Source organism: Rhododendron vialii, chromosome 2a, assembly GCF_030253575.1.
Source record: "Rhododendron vialii isolate Sample 1 chromosome 2a, ASM3025357v1".
Lineage (NCBI taxonomy): Eukaryota > Viridiplantae > Streptophyta > Magnoliopsida > Ericales > Ericaceae > Rhododendron > Rhododendron vialii.
The window spans coordinates 21,009,250-21,028,468 of NC_080558.1; the positions used below are offsets into that span (position 1 = coordinate 21,009,250).

General features: G+C 35.9%; 2 protein-coding genes across 2 annotated transcripts; one reads left to right on the forward strand and one right to left on the reverse strand.

Moving 5' to 3' along the window:
• Positions 1-1,859: 1,859 nt before the first annotated feature.
• Positions 1,860-8,363, reverse strand: LOC131317305 (uncharacterized). The gene is made up of 5 exons (XM_058346863.1): positions 8,283-8,363; positions 7,880-8,043; positions 7,177-7,291; positions 4,087-4,317; positions 1,860-2,484 (listed from the first exon to the last, which is right to left on the reverse strand). The coding sequence occupies exons 1-5, from the start codon at positions 8,361-8,363 to the stop codon at positions 2,059-2,061; spliced, it is 1,017 nt and encodes a 338-aa protein (XP_058202846.1). The 3' UTR covers positions 1,860-2,058.
• Positions 8,364-14,920: 6,557 nt separating this feature from the next.
• Positions 14,921-18,363, forward strand: LOC131316353 (transcription factor bHLH162). Its single transcript, XM_058345689.1, has 3 exons — positions 14,921-15,094; positions 16,100-16,450; positions 18,174-18,363. Exons 1-3 carry the CDS (start codon positions 14,984-14,986, stop codon positions 18,258-18,260), a joined length of 549 nt encoding a protein of 182 aa, XP_058201672.1. The 5' UTR covers positions 14,921-14,983; the 3' UTR covers positions 18,261-18,363.
• The last annotated feature ends 856 nt before the right edge of the window (positions 18,364-19,219 follow it).

Sequence of the window (19,219 nt, forward strand, 5' to 3'; positions counted from 1 at the left end):
TGTTTAGCTGTTAATTTATCAATGTCTGACAAACTTGATCTTTTGATTGAGTTATCTATTCAAATAGATTAATAAAATGAATGACTCTGATCAATTTTCCGAGTAGGGGATGAGCCCATGATTACCTAACAGCACATGGTCGCTGAGGGTGGCTAGCTAACCCGCCGCTAATCCCTCTAGCTAATTACCCCTCACTTATTGCTAAATGATCTTTCTGCTGCTTGTAAATTGGAAAATTTTCAAAATTACACCCATGTAGTTACGGTATTTTTCAGGACAACATAACCGAAGGGTAGGTTTTGTACTTTACCCCTAATGAAGGAAAAAAAAAGGGCATGTACTCATTACTAAAGGCGAGTGTAGTACTCTATCCGTCTCATTTTATTTGTCCACTTTTTTAACTTTTACATGTCTCAAAATGTGTGTCCAATTTGAGACTAACTTGTTAACATTTTCTTAATATCCTCCCTATATTAAAAAATTATGCTTTAGAGAATGTGCATTCTCAGTTAATGTTAAAAAAGTGAAGGGCATTCTTGAAAAATCAAAGTTTTTTACTAGTACTCATTGTTGTTCCCTTAATAAGTTAGAGACATTTCAAAAATGAATTCCTAGGAAACTTTATAAGAGGAGTCTTTTATTTTTATTTTTAACATTTATCAGATAACTTCATATCAAATTATTTTTGTAGTGTTTGAATCTGAGCAGTTTTTCAAAAATGCTAGCAGAAACTGTTTTATAAAAAACTACACGGATCAAGCCATTCTCGATATTTTTTTGAGTTGATTTCTTGAGAGTATCTTTAATATCACGTTTTAAACACATTGAACAATTTGGATCATCAGAATTTTATTGGAAAATGAAATGTGCAGAGGGTGCGAACCGTAAGAGGAGTGGATCGGAAGTGAACTGATATACATATATGATCTTGTCATCTATACTTATATAGAAAAGTATTTCTTGTTTTGCTAATTCAATGTTTGTCATTTTCACGAATAAGGGAGAAGAAAAGTGGGACACCAGCACTTTCGCAAAGGGGAGTTGCCTCGAAATAACCTGACTTCTTTTCTTGTACTCAATTCGTGAGTGCCTAAGGTTTTTTTTTTTTTTTTTTTTTTCAAAATGGTAGAAATTTTCATTAATAAAAATAGCTCAATACATCAAATAAGATGATTATCATTCCCAAAAGAATACAATAACCAAACAGGAGAAATAGGGACGGAGCCATGAGGGGCCAACCGTCCCTGCAAGAAGAAAAAGAAACGCAATCATTATATGTAAAAAAAAAAATTACTATGAAGGTATATAGGCTCATCCCTGTGTAGAATTTTGAAAAAATAATAATAATTTTAACCTTTGAATTACGAGGATATCAACATTAATTACTAAAGGCTAAGGGCTAAAATATAACAAAAAAATAAAACTATAAGGTTAATATTGTGAATATTCAAGTAATAAACTTCAATCTTTCGTTAGATGGGTTTAGTATTTTACAGTTTTATTTCTTTTTGCCCTAAAATCTCAATGGCACACCAAATTTCCTCTCTCTCTCTCTCTCTCTCTCTCTCTCTCTCTCTCGGCACAAACATCCTCAATTATTAAGACTTCAAAGGCAATTTCGAGAAAATAGAGACAGCTGAGAAGAGATTTTAGAAACCCAAAGTAATTTTGGTGAAATTTAAGTTGTAGGTATGTCTTTTCCCAATTGTTGTTCTAGACTTCTCCTAATTCTTTATTTTTTGACTGGTAAAATCAAGTAACATGAAAGCCCATGTACCAAATTCGTCTAGTTGTGATGAATGAAAAAAAGAAGATGAACAATAAAGAAAAACAATACACATACATCAAGATCGATCCCATTAGTTAAACCGATTTACGTATTTATATTATTTTGAATTTTAATGTATTTATGTGATTATGCATATGTATTTTTATTTTTTTCTCGCATGCACAATCGCCCCTGCATGGTGAAAATCCTGACTCTGTCCCTGGAGAACTAGATTCCCAAGTTTAAACTCCAGAACCTCGCAAACCACAAGCCAACTGCCAGCCAGCTCATTATACAACAAACGCAAGCGACAACGAGCACTGGATACCACTACGAAACTTAGAACACATCCAATACCAGCACCCACCGGATCTAGGAAAACCAGACCTGGACATAGCCCGAACTAGGGAAACCAACCGGGAGAAACTCCCAAACATGGGAGAGAGATTCCCCATAAGAGAAGAAACTAAAACCAAACAAAATACAAAAACGAAACCAACAAAATCTAAAACCACCAACTTTCCTTCTCTTTTATTTGGCCGACTCTCCGTCAACCCCAAACTCGCCGGATCTGCACCTATCAGGAGGGTTGAAAGGGGAAGGAAGGAATCAGAGGCAAACCGGACCGAGTAGAGACTGCGTCGAATGGATTGATAGCACAATATCGTAGCTTCTGAAGGAAAGACACCGAGCCACCAAATCTGAAAAAACGTCACCTGTACATTGCCCCAAAGCACTGCTGAAGATGGTCGGGAGGATGGAGGGGGGAGAGGTAAGGGCAGAGATCCTTCAAGGAGGAGTTGAATGAAATAAATAAAGTAATAAGTGATTAAGGTTCCGTTCTGCTAAGAAAATTTTTAAATAAGTACTTATATTTTGGATTAAAGGTGATGCATTATGAGAGAATGACATGTTTCGTAAAGTAAAAAATAAATACTTAAAAAATAAAAATCTTAGTAGAATGAGACTTAAATACGTTTGATAATCATATTTTGCATTATTAAAAAAATTAAGTTCCTCCTAAAATGTAGGCTTAAAAGTTAATAAAAATTAAATGGTTTTGAGCTACTTAATTATGACTAAATTTATGCGTGCTCGAATTCAACCCTTTCCTCCTCCATCACTACCCTCCACACCACCGACATCATCATTGTCATCACCATCACCACAACTCTACCACCACCACTACCACCACTCTGGTCGCTTCGATCTACAACCACTAGTACTACTGTAGATACTGCCACCACCATTTTGCCACAACCACCACCACCACTATCACTCTCATCGTCGTCGCCACTATCATTACCACACTAGCACTACCACAAACACTTTGTCGCCGCCACTGCCACTACTACAACCACCACCACCACTCCACCACTACCACCATCACTCCACCACCACCACTACCACCATCGCTCCACCATAACCACCACTACCACCATCACTACACCACCACTACTTCCACCACCAGGCCACCACTCCACGCCCACCACCACCATCACTCCATCATTAGCAGAATTAAAATAGAATTATTTAACTAATGCAATTAAAATTAATTCATCATTTATTTTAATTCAGAGCTTAATATGTTTAGCAAATAACTTTCAAGATTTAATTCAGCAATCACCTTTTAGTACTTAAGTTTCGGCTTTTAATTTTAATTTTTAGTTTTATCAAACAACACTTAAAATAGGAAAAGATTGCGGTTCAATTAATCTAGCTCCAAAGTAGAATTACTCCATATAAACCCACTCACGTCAGACTTTTCTTATTCGATCTGCCCAAATCCTTATAAAAACTCGATAAGGGTATATATTGAGAAAAGAGATTAAGGATAAAAAGAACGAAAATGCTAGACACACAACCACTCCCACACAACAACTCACACAACCGCTAACGGCATGCTGACGTCAGCGCAAAACAACGTCGTTTTGATAATTAAAAAAAAAAAAAAAGGGTCTCGGAACAGAGAAACCTCCCTTTTCCCTTTCCCTTCTCCCTTCTCGTTCAGACTAACCCACAACAAAGCCACAAGGAAAAGCTTCACATCGTCCACACTAACCAGGAACAACGTCAACTACACTTCATTTTTTTCAACTTTTTTGGAGCAAGGCCAGAAGGTAGAAATTTCGAATTAGGGGTTTCTCAAAATTTTCGAATTAGGTTCTTTTTTTTAGTTTGGCAGCACAACATTTTAGGATTTCTCAAATTGAAACCCTCTAATTGATGAGGATGAGGAGTAGATAGTGGGGGGAATTAATCTATCAATCTGAAACAAGGAGAGAGAGAGAGAGAGAGAGAGAGAGAGAGAGAGAGACCTTCGTCGTGGACAGAGAGAGAGAGAGACCTTCGTCGTGGACAGCGTCGGGGTGCCAGAAGCCGGTGCTGGTGGCGGTCGCCGGTGATGGGGGAGCAGCTGGGGTTGGCGGTCGCCGTCGAGCAGCTGGAGTTGTGGTGGGAGCCCGTCCCTCGCTTCTGTGTCTGTATTTTGAACGAGATGGGAGAAGGGAGAAGGGAAAGGGAAAAGGGGGGTTTTTCTGTTCCGAGACCTTTTTTTTTTTTTTTTAAATTATCAAAACGACGTCGTTTTGCGCTGACGTCAACATGACGTCAGCTTGACGTCAGCGGTTGTGTGAGTTGTTGTGTGTGAGTGGTTGTGTATCTAGCATTTTCGTAAAACGAATTTTCCAAAACAAGGTGTAACATGGCCCACAAAAGAGAGAATCCAAGAGAAATGATAACCTGAGAATTGATAAAATCTTTTCTTGACCCTAGTAGTAAATAATAATATTTGACCTTGACTTCATCATCTTTTGTACGAGAGAATCTCTCTCTCATATCATGCTTTTGTACGAGAATATCTCTCTCTCTCTTTCTCTCAATCTCTCTCTCTCTCTCTCTCATAATGCTTTTGTACGAGAATCTCTCTCTCTCTCTCTCTCTCTCTCTCTCTCTGACAATGATACACCACGCTACGTTCGGTAGGAATTTAGTAACATGATACAATAGTTATTTATAACACTCTCTCACCCTCTTATACATACATACATCCGATCAAAATAATTTAGTTTTGTTAGGCCATCCACAGTGGCATAATCAAAAGCAAATTATTTTTAAAGTTAACAATATTTGGGTAAAAGATAGCTCACAATGGTATAATCAAACTTAACAACATTCTTAGAAATAATCAAATTTTGGGCTTTGGATAACCAAAACTAGCAATCTTTTTCAATAATCAAAATTTGTGGATCTCACACCACATAAGTTAACTGGTTCTAAAATTTATATACACGCGTGTTTCAAATGGTATTTTCTTCTTATTTTCTTTGCCTGCTATATATCTCATTTTCTTCAGCCACGAACTCTTTCTTTTTCTTTCCCTTCAAAAGTAAAGCTCATATCTTTCGATCATTTACAATTCAACTCATTGTCGCCGGATTAAGGTATTTCACTTTTTTTCTCATTTTTATTTTATTCTTTTTTGTTCCTCTCCTTGTGGTAGAGTACATGAAGAACCTTGCATTCTTTTACAAATTCAAGAACACATCTGTTTTTTTTTTTTTTTGAGTACATGATTTTTTTTCTAAATTCATAATATGAGGGAAGAAAGTCACCAATTTTTTCTCCAAAATTAAGAAAGAAAATCGATATATTTTTGCCCAAAAAAAACGTAATGGAGGGAAGTGATCAATGGTGGAAAACATTTGTCGCCGCATTAAGGTATTTCACTTTTTTTTTTTCATTTTTTTTAATTCTTTTTTCGTTCCTCTCCTTGTGGTTGAGTACATAAAGAACCTTACATTTTTTTACAAATTCAAGAACACATCTATTTTTTTTTTTTGAGTACATGATTTTTTTCCAAATTCATAATATTAGGGAAGGAAGTCACCAATTTTTTTTCCAAAATTAAAGGAGAAAATCGATATATTTTTGTCAAAAAAAAAGTGTAATGGAGGGAAGTGATCAACGGTGCAAAACACAAGGGGAGAGAGAGTGAAATTATAGTGTATCCCTTATTTTAGTTATGGACTAGAAGTGACCATTGTGGACCTCAACATTGTTAAGCTTAGCAACCTCTTAAATGGATAATCAAAAGCTGATGTGTCAACTTTTGGTTATCCATTTTTGATTATGCCATTGTGGATGGCCTTAAGTTTTAGTGACTGAAAAGGATTTTGAATCGAAAGCTAACAATGAGACATATAGTACATAAAACTTTTTGTTTTTGAATACTGCTAGTACATGGAACTTGCTAAGAACCAAACCCCGATATCAATCCAATTTTGTTCCGATTTTGGTCCCATGCTCTTAGTACTATCCACAAACGTGCAATTGTAAAGTATTTCACATAAATAGTGCACAAAACATCCACAAAAATAGTTTTAGCAATTTCATTCGTTGACATTCAAACCTGAATTCATCTACCAAATATTTCATATCTACTGCTACCAAAACAATTCGCAAAAATGGGAAGTGGGGCCGTGGGAGATGTCCTTAATTGATGGGATAAAATTTATGGTAATCCCATATATAGGAACTATTGTGTTTATCTTTTGACTCACTTTATTGCCAAACTTGTTTCGATCGGTACGCTTTTGCGGTATGTGCTAGAGAGTTTTGGTTTCGTGTCTGGATGAAAGACTCGATTTTATATTTTGATGGAACCTGTCTATCTTTCATGTACCAGGTGTGTATTAGGTTCGTATAATTAATGTATTTTGGATAGAATTAATTTCTTTATAAGTGTCGTTGGGCTTCAAGAATCATTGATCAAAAAGACTTACGAACTTATGCAATACAATTAAAGGTGTGGATCAAAAAGAAACTCCAGCTGGATCCGAAATAAACTCAGCACCGTTGGATCTTAGTTACTTTATAAATTTGACCATTGGTATGAATAAGACAATTCAACTTTTGGCCTCAATAGATCTCCACAGTTAGATTTTAGTTTAGAACAATTTAGACCAACAAAATAAATATATATGGAGCGGAAGAGATTAAACTAGTTATGTTCTATGCTAACAACGGTTCAATATCGTGGTTTAGATTTTTTCTTTCTTTTTTGATGTACCCTTAACAAGGTTATAATAAAAAAAATTTGCTGATAAAAACAAAACGATTCTAAAATATAGAATCAACAATGAACAACTAAAACTACCTGTTCTCTTAGTTTTCAAAACAAAGAACTAGACCTCTAAACATAGAGTCAAACAACTAAACGGCTCCCAAAGTATTAGCGAGTTGTTAATTTCGTGCCCAACATTTAAATTGTGTGTTTAAATGATCCCTAACCCTAACGTTGTTTAGTTTTCCGTCAAAAGAGAGGGCATTCTTGGTATTTCACTCTCACCCTCACATGTCAAGAATTAGAGAGCTTCTCTTCTCCGGTGCCTCTCCACCCCTTCGACCAACTTACCCCATCTTTTTGCATTCCCACAACCATAAACAGCCTTAACTTCTATCTTAACTGAATCAATCTTTTCTGAATCCGGGTGTGAATCAACCATATCAATAACCGGATTTCTATTTACCCAAACAAAAAAAAAACCGGATTTCCTTCAATTGGAGCTTTCAAATTACCCAATTCCTAAAAACCCATCTCCCAAACCTGTTTCTCTACAAGACCCACCCTTTTCATTACCAAACACCTCTTAATTGCTTGAACTTCCATCATCATCTTCATGTTTCTCCACAAAAAGTGTCAAAACCAAATCGGCTTAGAATGCGGACATGCCAGGACAGGATTGCTGTCCGAGTTGTTTTAAGGCCTTCGTGCCTCAAAATCTGACTTCTTTCGAGTGATTGTGCTTGGCCCAAAGGGTAAGGCCTAGTGATGGTTTGTTGGTTGCCTTTGCGAGCGAATGACTTAAAATTTTCTTATCGTTGTTAGAACAATGGAAAGAAAGTTAAAGCGAAGCTAAACTTGAATCAAACAAACTCCATTAACGATTTAATGAGGCTTGGGTACAGAAAAAGTGATGAAAACTTAAACTACTTTGGAGTGAATACAAGTAATGCTTTAAAGAAATGAAAATGTAGGTGCATAAGCTATGAGCTTTGAGGTCGTGGACCATTGCCAAGGCCTCCAAAACTGAGAGTTATAGGAGCTACAGGTCTTGAGCTGCTTCAAAAAGCTCCAATGCATGACTGCCATGTGGCCTTCTAGCAAAAGCTTGGGCTTGAGCAACTTCGAAATGCTCCAATAAGGGGCTGCTCTCTGAACAAAACATGCCTTTTACTCCAAGAAAACGGCAAAGGCCTGAGAAATCCCTCTTCTATTTGTAAAAGGGCAAAAAGAATTTCAGTTCCTGCAGCATCCAGGCCATTTGAGCTGCTTCAAATACTCAAGCTTTTGCTTGAATGGACTCCTTCCGGGCCCACCACAACTAAAAACTACTATTACTCCAGGCTTTTCCTATCATTTTATTGGGCCTTGCACTTCTTGTGGTCCCTCGAATCCTTTGAGCCTGATTCCTTATGGAAAAAGAATCGAAAATTAAAATATCAAGCAGACCTGGGTGAGTTGCTTGTGAGCAGCTTGCTTAGGTCTGCAAAAGTCATTCACTAGCATCTTCATGGGTTGCATGTACGCCATTTGTCACTGGCCTTGCCTCATGCTGAAGAATGGGGTCCCACCAGTTCAGACCTTGAGCTGCTTGTGAGCAGCTTACCCAGATCTGCCTAGCAAAAATATTCTAGGCCTTTGAGCTGTTTGTGAGCAGCTTAAGGCCCCTTTCTTGCTCATTAAAGGCTTTGAATGATGTTCTTAACGCAGCAGGCCTATACGTCAATTGGGCCTGAACTTGTAGTAAATCACAGGCCTTTGTGCATTGTAAGCCTTCTGAGCCCAAGCCTGGTGAGAAAATCAAGGCTCCTTCCGATTTGGGCCTACTACGTACGCTTTGTTACCCCTAGGAATCTGGGTTAGGCCTGAACAAAAAACTCAAGCCTAGTGGACTAATTTGAGACTTGGGCCTTTAACTGATTTGAGCCTTTATGGAAGGCCCAACATTTCTTAAGAACCGGCCTTAATTCGTGGGCAACCGGACGTAAGGTCTTTCGAGGTTAGAGCCTTGACCTTCGAAGCCACCTTTTAACCCGTAAATTTATTTTCTGATTTTTGGCAAAAAATGGTTGTAAACACGTCATCACTGAACTATTTTCTGACTTTGTATTAGAGCCAGCCATATCCATCACAGGGGTTTCTTCAATCCAATCATCTAAACAGTCGCAATCTCGTCCATTTTTTTCAGCTCAAAGGGTTGTTGATGGAGTTCCTCATCAACGGTGGAGTCCCTCAAGAAAAGCACCATTTTTTTTGAGAAATAATAAAATTAGGGAAATTGGGAGTGAGAATAATCAAGTTTTGATTGGACAAAGCTTTTGCTTCTCAGGGTTAGGGTTAATTTGACGAAGATGAGGAGGTCGGAGGAGGAAGTGACTTTGCTTTGTTCTCTTTGTAATTTAAATTTTCAAAAAATTCCCCTTAAATTCTCTCTACTTTCAACATTTCTCTCTCTATCTCTTTTCATTTATTACCCTTACTATTTTTCAAAAAACTTTTCAAATTCCAATCCAAACAAAGCAGAGTTTGGGGTTTGAAAAAGATGACAATATGTGAAATACCAAGAATGCCCTCCTTTTTGACGGAAAAACTAAACAGCATTAGGCTAGGAACCATATAGACACATTTTAAATGTTGAGGACAAAATTGGTTAAATGTGTACATTAGGAACGAAATTGACAGTTTACTAATACTTTGGGGACCAAAAAGATGACCAGACTAAGCTGAGTTTGGTTTGTTTTTTGAAAAATAATATAAATAATAAATAAAAAGAGATAAAGAGAGAAGTATTGAAAATAAGAAAAAAAAATTTAAAAATTCTTTTTAAGAAGCAAAGCAAACACAACATAAAAGGCGACTTATTGGACATGCTTTACTGGCAGATGCATGAGTCGGAACGCAATACTAGCCAGGAGCCCATCTTTCACCCAAAGAAGCAACCGCGCGCTTGCTTGCTCGTAGAAGCCCGAGAGTCAAGATTCTTTTACATTATTTTTTATTAAAGGGTGGACCAGCTAAGCGTTAGTCGTTTCGTCCCTTGCTGTAGTTAGTCCTAGGGGCAAATTTCACTGACCTCCCCTGAGGTTTCTGACACAAACAGAAACCTCCCCTGAGGTTTCTGAAATGACACTGCCCTCCCCTCTTTTACCCGACAATACCAAGGGACCCCCCTGCCGTTACCTTTCCGTTAGAAAATGGATGGAAAAGGTGATGTTGTACTATACTTTTTACAATACCTATACTACTCTCATCAGACTCTTTATCCCTCTCATTTATAAATTATAAAATACAAACATTTCTACACTTTGTGCTCATTTCACTTTGAGATTTTGTCCTTATTTAAAAGGATTCATATTTGTTAATTTTCTGTCAAACTCTTGTGAATTATTGGTTCGTCTTGATAAGAGGAATTGAAAAAAGTAAAAAATTAAGACTTTTACCAAATATTTTGAGAAATTCTGATTTTTGGGTAAAAGTAATAAATTTATACTCTTTTGATTCCTCTCGTTGAGACAAACCAATAATCGAGAAAAATTTAACGCAAAACTAGCAAATACGAAAAAAATTCAAATATGAACAAAAATCAAAAAGCCTAAAAATCCCACAAACAAGCCTGCATGAAAAAATTGAATATGAACAAAAACTAAAAAGCCTAAAAATTCCACAAACAAACCCACAATTTTTTTTTTCGTGCGGGCTTGTTTGTGGAGTTTTTTAGGCTTTTTGGTTTTTGTTCATATTTGAATTTTTTTCGTATTTGCTAGTTTTGCGTTAAATTTTTGTGGATTATTGGTTTGTCTCAACGAGAGGAATCAAAAGAATATAAATTTATTACTTCTACCCAAAATATTGAATTTCTCAAAATATTTGGTAAAAATCTTAATTTTTTACTTTTTTCAATTCCTCTTATCAAGATGAACCAATAATTCACAAGAGTTTGACAGAAAATTAACAAATATGAATCCTTTTAAATAAGGACAAAATCTCAAAGTGAAATGAGCACAAAGTTTAAAAATGTTTGTATTTTATATTTTATAAATGAGAGGGGTAAAGAGTCTGATGAGAGTAGTATAAGTATTGTAAAAAGTATAGTACAACATCACATTTTCCATCCATTTTCTAACGGAAAGGTAACGGCAGGGGGGTCCCTTGGTATTGTCGGGTAAAGGAGGGGAGGGCAGTGTCATTTCAGAAACCTCAGGGGAGGTTTCTGTTCGTGTCAAAAACCTCAGGGGAGGTCAGTGAAATTTGCCCTAGTCGTAGCTAGTAGCTTTCTCTAGCTTCTCTGAAGTCTACAACTAACGTACAAGTGGGTTCAGACTGATTTAATTTATCTGATTTTAATTTTAAATTTTCTTGAACACCCTGCCCCTGCTTTTGGGTAGTACGTACTCTTGATAAATTCATAGTATTAGTACTCCTTTCGTGGCTTTTTTTGTGTCCAGTATTTTATTTTGGATTGTCCCTTAATAAGTGTCCATTTTGTAAAGTTAGGGGGGTAAAAGTTGGTGTATTATCTATTTTGCCCCTAAAAGTAGATTTTATTTTGAAAAGTTAGTAAGTAAAAGTGTAATGATGATGGGTAACTAGGAAAAGTGGAGGAAAAAGTTGATGTGAAAAGTGTAATGATGATGTCTTTTTAATAAGTTGAAATTACGAAACAGGACATTTAAAAAGAGACGGAATGAGTATTAAATTTCATAACTTTTATCGTGTTGTTATGAATTTATTTGACAAATGCAAAAATAAAAAACTTAAACAAATGGTATGAATTTACTAGGAGCGCATACCATATATATGTACGTACCAAAAATAGGTGCATGCATGTAATCATATATATGCATCCCAAAATGGATATATATGTGTTGTATATTTTTGACTGGGATCCTCTAACCAAATATTTCCAACAAGAATTAATTCAAAAAGAAGCTGCTTTTTATTAAGGGTGACAAACTGAACTCAGACCCATTAAAAAATTCAAACTCATCTACTAAAAAATAGATCCAACTCAACCCATTTATTAGTTGGGTTAGAATGGGTCTCAACCCATCTAACCCATTATTAATTGGGTCTCAATTGGATCAACTTAAATAACCCAATAAATCATAACTATGACCCAAAAAAAAAACCTTCATCAGTCCATTTGTAAATTCGCGGATATGAAATTGACTGAGTTAGATTTGAATGTGGCGTTTCGGGCACGGCACCTTTGTGTGTGCGTAGCCTTTTATCTTGGTGGATTTACGAAAATGCCATTCCATGCTGATCTCTCTCTCTCTCTCTCTCTCTCTCTCTCTCTCTCTGCCCTTTTTCTATTTTTTTTCCCTTTTCTCTTTTTTTTTCCCTCTTTTTGAGAAATCCTGAAATTTAGTACTCCAGCAGACTAGCAGTAGAATTTAGTCGATAATACAGTTAGACTCCGTTCCGAAAAGGATAATAAGTACTTATTTTTTAAGAAGGCAATTTCAAACTCAAAAATTATGTGCTTACGCAAATAATTTTCCTATCAATATGGATCTTGTTTGATAGATCTCATTGAGATCTTTTATACGGTGCAAAAAAAATTGAAAAATTATTTTTCATTTATATTATTTTTAAGTTTAAAAATGTGAAATAAGTACTTATTTTTTAAGGAGGTGTTCTGGAACGGGGCCTTAAATCAAAATCTCAGACCCCGTTCCACTAACAATTTTTTCCACTTTTTTATTTTTGTCTTTATTTGAATTTTTTTTGCGGTTGTTAGTTTTGTGCCTCATAAAAAATAAGAATGATTTTTTTTTTGTGTTCTTTATAAAAATATTATCGGTATATCTAAATTTTTCATTTTTATCTAAGACAAACAAAGACAAAAATCATTCTTGTTTATATAATTAAACCTGTGCATAACAAATAAATGCCATTATTTACGAGACCCATGTGGAATGTGATAGTCTAGTGTATAGGAGTGGGGGAAGTGAAGAGTATGAAGACTAGAGAGATAAGGAGACAGTAATATGGTAATTATGTGTAACGGGGTAATTTGATCATTTTAGTAGTATAGGGATAGTATTAATTTTAGTGTATAGGGGTATTTGTCATTTAGATTTACAGGGGTAATATGGTCATTTTAATGTACATTGGTATTTTAGCCATTTTAAATTGTAGTATATAGTATGTAATTGGGTTTATGGGCGGGTCGGGTTTGATTTTAAATAAATGAGTCGGGTTAGGTATAGGTAATTGAACTCATAATTAATGGGTCTAAATAGGTCAATGACCTATTAAAGACCCAACCCACTTATAACTTGCCCATTTTAACCCAAATCCGCCTATTTGACACCCCTACTTTTTATGAAACAAATTAATTGACCGGAAGAAGAAGAAGAAGACGACGACGACGAACCCTAATCGCCTTTCATTTTTGAATTAAACAAGTTATTGTTTTCGTTTGTTGGAAAGATCAATGTGTGTTACTGATCTGTATTAGACAACACTTTTTGTAGCTCAAAATTATTGATGTTGATTTGTTTTACGTACGTAATGATAGGTTTTTTTTTTTTTTTCAATTTGGTTTTACAGTCTTCTACTGGATTCATATTCAAATTTAATTAAAAGGGTGTCATCTTATATGATCATGTCAATTTTTTGTAAGATTTTTTTTGTAGAGGAGCCGGATCCACATCATTTCACCAGTTCTTGATGGAAAATGCTACAAAATGCACCTCTGTTAGTAGGGGTGCTCAGCGGGTCAACCAAAACCGCCCGCAAACCCACTTGAGATATGGTACAGATGGAGACGGATCCTAATATATATATTTTTTCAAAGGCAAAAGATAATTTTATTAATCTTTGAAATTGTTACAAAAAATTAAAGAAACCAAGCTAAAAGGCATCACAATCACAAGGAAAGCATCTCAACTATTTTGGCACCCAAACCCATGACAATTATATTCCAAACAAAGCCCGGAAAAGGAAAACGGAGAAGACAGTTAACAAGATGTCAACCGAATAGTGTATAATAAGATAAAAAAATGCCAAAGAAAATTCATGACGGATCCTAATATATATATGAACTGTCCAAATCATTCAAACCGCTCAAACCAGCAACCGAACCGCAGAACAACAACAGACGGGTATGGATGGAGAAAATGACAAATGTGATGAGCGACCGAACCGCCTATGGTATGTAATATCTCATTTAATATATATAGCCATTAATTTATAACATTTAACATGATAAATCATAATATCATTTGTCTAACAATTCATAACATATTCTTAAATTCAGAATATCAAAATAAAAGCTCATAACCTACAAATATTGAAAATTGAGAGAACTTATTCACGGCTCCGAACAATCTCAGCCGTCCGTTTTGGCAATTAATGGTCTGAATTTAAAAAAAAAACTCTTCCAGCGAAGAGTTAAGCTCTTCAAGCGAATAGTTTTTTTTTAAATCTGGACTGTCCAAAACATTTTTAGACGCGCGCAATTGAGTGCCACAAAGTATATTCACGGCTCCGCTATAAAATAGTTTTTCTCTTGAAGATTAATGTTATGAACTTTTATCCAAAACATAGTGAATTCAAAGTTTCTTTTTATTTATTATTTTTTATTTTTATAGCAGCTTAGTTCTTCTTGCTATTTTGCTCTCCCCTCAATATATCCCTTTCAAATTTTTATAAAAAATTTCTTTTGCCGAGAAAAGGAAAAATTCAAAGTCATTCAAAGAATGCATATCGTAGAGGGTGTATTTTGTGACACATCCCAATCAATGATTCAATATCAAGGTGACAACATTGTTGAAGCCGAGATTCACACAGTACCTACGCTTTCATTTGTTGAAGCCGAGATTTGCACAGTACCTGTGCTTTCATTTCCGTTTTTGTTCTAAAAAATCACAATTTTCAAAAATAAAAATTAAAAATTAAAAATTCCGTGGACCATCCTGAAGAAAGACCCAGCTAGCTTGCGTACTCTCTCAAATCAGTTTTAGCTTTTTTCCTTCACCATATACTACTATTTATGATTGCGATAGATGTTGTGCTTTTGTTATACACTGGTCAGCTTTTCTCCTCTTGATAAAAGCCTCCAACACACACAACCACTCACATCAGCTTTTCTTTTCTTTTCTTTTCTTTTTTTCTCATTCTTCAAGTGATCAAAGTTTGACATGGAGCAAAACCCTAGAGCTGATAGAAAGACTATAGAGAAAAATAGAAGAAATCATATGAAGGCCCTCTATTCCAAGCTCCATTCCTTAGTTCCCCATCCCCCTTCTATGGTCTCTCTCTCTCTCTCTCTCTCTCTCTCTCTATGTTTTTATCAGTCTAATGGTTTTTAGCAATTTTTTGAATCAGTTTTTCTTTTAATGTGTATGCATGATTTGCGTACGTTTGTTATTATTCTTAGGGTTCGAGATTAGTTTTCTGCATCAACCGGGTATTGGGTTGTTGTAAACCATTTCCTCTCTCACACCCCATCTCTCTCTCAGACACATGGTTTTACTTTTCATTTTTGTAGTTTTACTGAACAGTTCTCACAATATATACACACACTTTTCATATATGATTTTTGAAACTTGTTTCCTAGGAATTTTTTGGTAGATATATAATTTCCAAACTTGTTTTTTAAGAACTTTTTTGGGACAGAAACCATTTTTTAGGAAATTTCAAGAAACCATTTTTGGGTGTATTTATGCACTCCTCTTAAATTCTCAACACTTGTATCGGATTCAATAAATTTGTTGCAAAAATTGGACGCGACATCCATCTTTTGTTATTGGATTTTTTGTTGATGTTATGAATATACGTGATGAAGGTTATAATACATCAATATGAACGATATAACTTTTTTTTTAACAACAAAAAAGAATTTTATTACTCTTTGAAAATAAATTACAAAGATTACTATGAATGTTATACTTGAATCTGCTGGAGACGTGAAAGAGTCAAAAGCAAGAAGTTATATTTAAAATTAAAGTTAGTATGCCGTGTAATTGTTCTGTTAATTTTTTTTGATAGGCAACAAGATTTTATTAGGACTCGACAAAGAGTACATCGAGACAACCAAGCTCTAAACTCAAGAGAGAAAACTTGAGACAAAGAGAGGCCAAAAGAAAAGAAAACAGGAAAATTACATCCAACGCGAAATTGAATGAAACCACAAGCAAGGATGGCGTAATTGTTCTGTTAATCCAAATTTATTTTGGAGTCGTGCTTTAGTAAACTGATTCAGGCTCTCATTAAACCCTCTAAATTTGCTGACCTTAATTTTTATGGGGTTGCAGGAAGCAATGTCGCTGCCGGATCAACTAGACGAAGCGTCAACCTATATCAAGAAGTTAGAGAAAGAATTGGAGGAAATGAAGGAGAAGAGAGACAGCAAAATGATGAGAGCTGGTAAGAACCCTAATTCAAGAATGATGAGCGCATCAAGCAGTGCAGGTATGATGATCAGATCACCACAAATTGAGATCCATGAAATGGGATCAGCCCTAGAAGTGGTTTTGATTACTGGGTTGGATTGTCAGCCCATTTTCAATGAGATTATCCGGTTGATTCATGAGGAGGAAGCTGAGGTTGTGAATGCCAGCTTCTCTACAGTTGGTGATACAGTTTTCCACACAATTCACTGCAAGGTAGAAAAATGGCAATTCTACTTATTTACTAGCAGTTTCTAATTTTTTTTTTTTGGAGTTTGTCATGATAATATAAAATCAAGACATGTGAGATTGGCCATTCTATGTTGCAAGGATTTAAACGTTACGGTCGATACGTACCGATTTTTCGGCCTTACGGTTATAGCCCAATATACCGGTAGGAGTGAAACGGTTTCTGTTACTTATCAGGTCGTTACCCTTTATAGACCGAGTCACAGGCCGTTACATATCGGTCCGTTGCAGCCACTCGGCTGTTACGTATGATTTAGGCACCGGGAAATCTTTTTTCTCAAAAATGATATTTAAAAATTCACAACCGCAACAATGGATTCTACGTATATATCATTTGATATTTCCGATACCGTACACATCGACGTACCGTTTACGTGTCCCATTACCGTTATTTAGAACCTTGCTATGTTGGAAATTAAGCTTCAATATTCCTGGATTAGGAGACAACTTATCCGGAGGTTGGGTGTGTGTGGCAACTTAGATTTTGATAGAAGTTCATTTTGCAAATAGCAGAAGTCAAACTCATGCACCAAAATAGATCGAGAATCAACAAGTTATCTAAGTTTTTATTTGCTAAATACTGAAGAAAAATATGTGGCAAACAAGTTTACACGAATTATGAAATTAAGGAGAAACTAAAACAAAAAGCTGGCTTAATTAGGCTCCTCTATATGGTTCTTGCTCTTTGGTCTGTTTCTGTGCCTTCCAACATTTCGTTCGTTTTTTTCGATTCTGTTGTTGTTTCCTGCAAGCATTACGCGTTTGCTCTCGATGTACCCATTATGGAGATTTATTCATTTTTTTTTCCAAGCTTTAAAAAAAAAAAAAAAAGAAGCTTCAGCAGACGCGGCTTAGTTTCCCTTAAGTGTTGAATCTAGATATTTCTCTCAACATTATCTGCCTAACCGGGGGAGGTGCTATGCGGCACCGTGCAATATTTGAGTGAGCGTAGAATGATCGACTTGGCACTCTACAAGATTAATGAGTTGTGTCCATGATCGATGTTCAACCTTCGGTACGTCTGCTTGAAAAATTGATCAGGCACATACAATATTGACTTGCCAGGCCTCTCATTGATCGATCTCACGTTTTCTGTACCTATTCAATTTGATTTCTAGTGCTTTTACTTTCTCGATCCTAAAAATTTAGAATGATCATTGATTGTTTATATTGTGCAATGACTTTAGTTTTTAATTCTTCTTTTTCTGATATATATATATATATATATATATATATATATATATATATATATATATATAGACGGGTGGTTCCGGGGACACTTAAAAAAACCCTTCAAATCTTAATCTCATAGTTCACAATCAAATTTTGATGATCCAAGCCACTCAATGTGTTCAGAATGTGATTTTAAAGGTGCTCGCGGAAACTGACAAAAAAACTAACCGGGAAGGGCTTGATTTGAGTAGTTTTTTATTGAACCGTTCAATAAAGTTCAATAAAAAACTGTTCGGATGAAACCCTTCTCGGTCATTTTTTTTGCTGATTTCTCGCGGGCACCTTAAAATCACATTCTGATTACATTGAGCGGTTCGGATCATCAAATTTCGATCGGAAACTTGGGGGGGTTTTTTTTAAGGATTTTTTTAAGTATCCCCGGAACCGCCTCTATATATATATATGGTGTCTAAATGCTGAGAATTTTTAAATTTGGAGTATTAATTATTTTGTGTAGGTTGGAGAGTCGTCTGGATTTGCATGTGGAGCTGCGAGGATAGCTGAGAAGCTCAAGAAGTCTTTTTATGATGCTGGTCCATTTTGAATGGATAATAATAAATTTCTAGTAATTAATCAGAATTATGAATGGTGAAAGCTGGTTTTTAGGGCACAAATTAGACAAATATACATATTATTCGTTTGTCTTATGCAGCTGGGGCTTCGTTAGGAATTAGTCGACATGGGATTTATATAATTACCTTCATTAATTCATCGTTTCGGTACGAGAAACTGGCCGAATGAGAACATGCAGTATCCCACCATATCCCACAAATTTAATATGACAACGTAGGCTTCTTCTTTTTGATAAACATCACAGTGTCTGATCTAGCATACACACTTCGACTAATTCCTAGAAAACTATCCTACCAACTTCTGTAGCTTCGCTATTAATTTGTACTTCCTTTAAGCGTCAAACTTCAAGGCTTTGTTTAGAACTTGTGCAAAAGAAAAGAACGGAATATTAAAAAAAATTCCCCTACCATTGTTTATAAAAAAGAGAAAGCAACAAATTCCTCTAGACTTCCCCCTCGCCAACCCCACCCCCCCCCCCCGGCTTCCTTTCTTTCTCTTATCAACACCATCTCTCCGTTCGACTCTCCCTTAAAGGATCTCTGCCCCCCTTGCTGTCTTACCTCTCCATCTTTTGCCCCCCATCTCCAACAGCTTTCCAGGACAATGCACAAACGGCGATACTTTCTGATCTGGTGGCTCGGCTTCGCACCGGTGGCTCCAATCTCGCACTCTTTAGTCCTTTCGACACTGCTTTCTATTCCGGTCAGGTTCTCCTCTTGGTTTCTCCCATCCCCCTTCAACCCTCTCCTATGGGTGTAGATGATCCGTTAAGTTTGGGGTCGAAGGAGCGACGATCAATAACCAAGAGAAGGTTGTTTTATTTACTGGTTTTAATTATTTTTTGTTTTTCCCTCTATGGAGTTGTCTCCTCCCTGTTGGTGGAGGTTTCGGGTATTCTTTTTTCTGTTCTTCTCCCTCTATGGAGTTGTA